The sequence below is a fragment of the Cryptomeria japonica genome, unplaced genomic scaffold, assembly GCF_030272615.1.
Source record: "Cryptomeria japonica unplaced genomic scaffold, Sugi_1.0 HiC_scaffold_66, whole genome shotgun sequence".
Taxonomy (NCBI): Eukaryota; Viridiplantae; Streptophyta; class Pinopsida; order Cupressales; family Cupressaceae; genus Cryptomeria; species Cryptomeria japonica.
Genome location: NW_026728888.1, coordinates 8,063 through 10,625, shown reverse-complemented (window position 1 = coordinate 10,625; position 2,563 = coordinate 8,063). Strand labels below are relative to the sequence as shown.

Sequence of the window (2,563 nt, the reverse complement as noted above, 5' to 3'; positions counted from 1 at the left end):
CCAAAATAAATACAAATGATGCTCCTTGCACATAGATGTGTTAGACTAGCAACCTTCCTTTTTGAATAATTTACAATTGAGGAACTCCTATCTAAACATCTAGTATAAGGTACAAATTGATTGTGAAAATATTGGAGTGCATGTACACCATTTTTTACAATAACTATTTTATCCTCTATAGTAGATTATCTTGTATAACGTTAAGAACCCTATCCAATAGAAGACACAATTATCATTATTGAATTTTATGTGACAAAAAATATACAAAGATATACAATTAAGAATGTATATTCCATTTAAACAAATAACTTTACGTTCTTTCAACAAAATAGTTTTACCAATATTTTTATTAATTTATATGTTAAAATTTTTATAAATAATCATATGATTATAGTAATAGGCGTAACCTGTCATAATGACAATAGGAGGAGAAGCATCTCATATCTTAGCTATGAAACAAGTCTTTAAGAAAATATATGACACCTAATTTTTAAATATAAAGAAAATAAAATATCAAAGTATATATTTATTTTTAATATTCTCTCGGAACAGTGTATTGCGTGTGAATTACGCTTCTCTCATTACTGGTAAAATGACAGCAATGTTTTATTGATAATAAGTGGTGAGCGTTGCAACTGGCAACGGCCTACGCAGCTACACCACAGTGTCAATACGAAGATGACAACACTTATTAATATATTAGTCCACACACAAACATAATCCTATATATATCTAGGGACAGAATACAATAGTGTAGTCTGTACCGGAGGGGCAAGCGAATGTGGCCGTATCGTCCTTGGCATAACTGTAGGCCTGAGGGCACTGCTGCTTGAATATCATTGAGTAGTTTGTCGCAGGACAGGTGTTGGTATAGCTGCCAGTGCAGCAATACTGGTCTGTTTGAAAGGCAACGCAGGCACTCTTGCATCCGCCGGCAACCTTCAATTCAGCAGGGCACACAGCGTTCACGTCGGCTTTGCATGCAGGGGCAGTGCACTGTGCATTGGTAGGGTTGATGGAAAGAGGAATATTGAAGCCGTCCACTAGCGACACGTCGTAATAGTCCTGGTCGCTCTGAGTGTACTCGGCCAGCGTGGCGGGAACAGCTCCCGAGACTGTGCAGCTCAGTTGGCCGCCGCAGTCACCGGTTTGACAGGTTCCTTTGCCGCTCGCATCGAAAGAGCAGCCGGTTCGACCCCAGAATCTTGCCGACTGTGTCCCCGCCGCCAAATTAACCGTCCATGTCTGACCCTGGGTCAGCTGCTGCCCTCCTCCGGGTAATCCCGCCGCCCACACTGTGTACCCGCACTGGTTCTTTATATCAAACTTAACTGCTCTCGCCTCTGTGACAAATAATACACACATACTATTATTGTTAGCCTTGGAAATGTTTATACTATTCAACCTCATACAACACGCATTATGTTAAAGAAGGTAGAAAAAAAATAGAAGAGCTATGCACGTAAGAATAGGACTTTCAAAACAAAGTCTTTTTGAGGGTTAAACCTCATAAGATTTCTATATCATTGGAAAAATTAGCCAAACTAGCACCTAGATTTGTAGGTCTATTTGATGTGTCAGAAGTAATGACTGTAGCTACATATAGACTTTATCTAATATAATGATCTTTAATCATATCCATAATATATTTCATGCATCTATGCTTAAGAAACATCATCTTGATGCTACTCATATACTTGATTGGCATGCTTTATAGATTTGGTATCCAAGAGTGGTGCTGGCAGAGCCCATTCAAATTCTAGATTGGAATGATGTTAAGTTGTGTAATAGATTATTATTCAATATAAGGTCTAATGGGATAAAGTATTTGTGGATAGTGACACATGGGAGAATATAGAGGATATATATTGTTCTTATCCTCATTTGAGAACTTAAATTATGGTACTTTGTTTTGCTTAGTGTGATACTTTGACATTTGCATTGGTCTACTATATTTATTGTTTTAGTATTTTTATAATAAGTTTTGGATGATGTATCTTCCTAGTGGGGAAGGATGTCACATCTTATTCTTTTTGCTCAGTGCATTATTAATACAATAAAGTGGTTGAGACTATGGATAAATGTCTTATGTTTTTTTTATTGTTGGTGTAATTATTTATTCATTTGGATATAATTACACTTTACTTAAGTTTACTTAGGTACATGCATATCATAGTAGTTTTTATATGAGACACGTAGGGAGATGTGCTACATTGGGAGTGTGTACATAGGAGAATTTCCACCTTTTATGGTGTGATCTTATTTTTAATTATCATATCCACTTATTGTGGAGTGATAATTCCACCTTCAGTGGGTGATCCACCTCATGTAAAATATTTTACTATTTATCCTACCTACCCTTGCATCTCATTGAGCCACATGACATCATTGTGCTCTCTTGTCTCCTAGCCTTGCCTCTGTAAGAAGGCTCATCTATATTGTATGTAACTTGATGATCTAGTTGTTCAGTATTTTCATCTTGATAGATTTTATTCCTATCAATATTTTGTACTTTTCATTGATCTCTTGATCTTCAAAAAATCTCACATGTTATCAGAGCCTA

At 36.4% G+C, this 2,563-nt stretch overlaps 1 protein-coding gene across 1 annotated transcript; it reads right to left on the bottom strand.

Moving 5' to 3' along the window:
* Nucleotides 1-497: 497 nt before the first annotated feature.
* Nucleotides 498-1,387, bottom strand: LOC131045856 (pathogenesis-related thaumatin-like protein 3.8). Its single transcript, XM_057979526.2, has one exon. It carries the CDS (start codon nt 1,363-1,365, stop codon nt 733-735), a length of 633 nt encoding a protein of 210 aa, XP_057835509.2. The 5' UTR covers nt 1,366-1,387; the 3' UTR covers nt 498-732.
* Between the last annotated feature and the right edge of the window lie 1,176 nt (nt 1,388-2,563).

What these genes read in the sequence shown, in the direction of transcription:
- LOC131045856 (XM_057979526.2), bottom strand. Translation starts at nt 1,365, where the DNA reads ATGTGTGTATTATTTGTCACAGAGGCGAGAGCAGTTAAGTTTGATATA.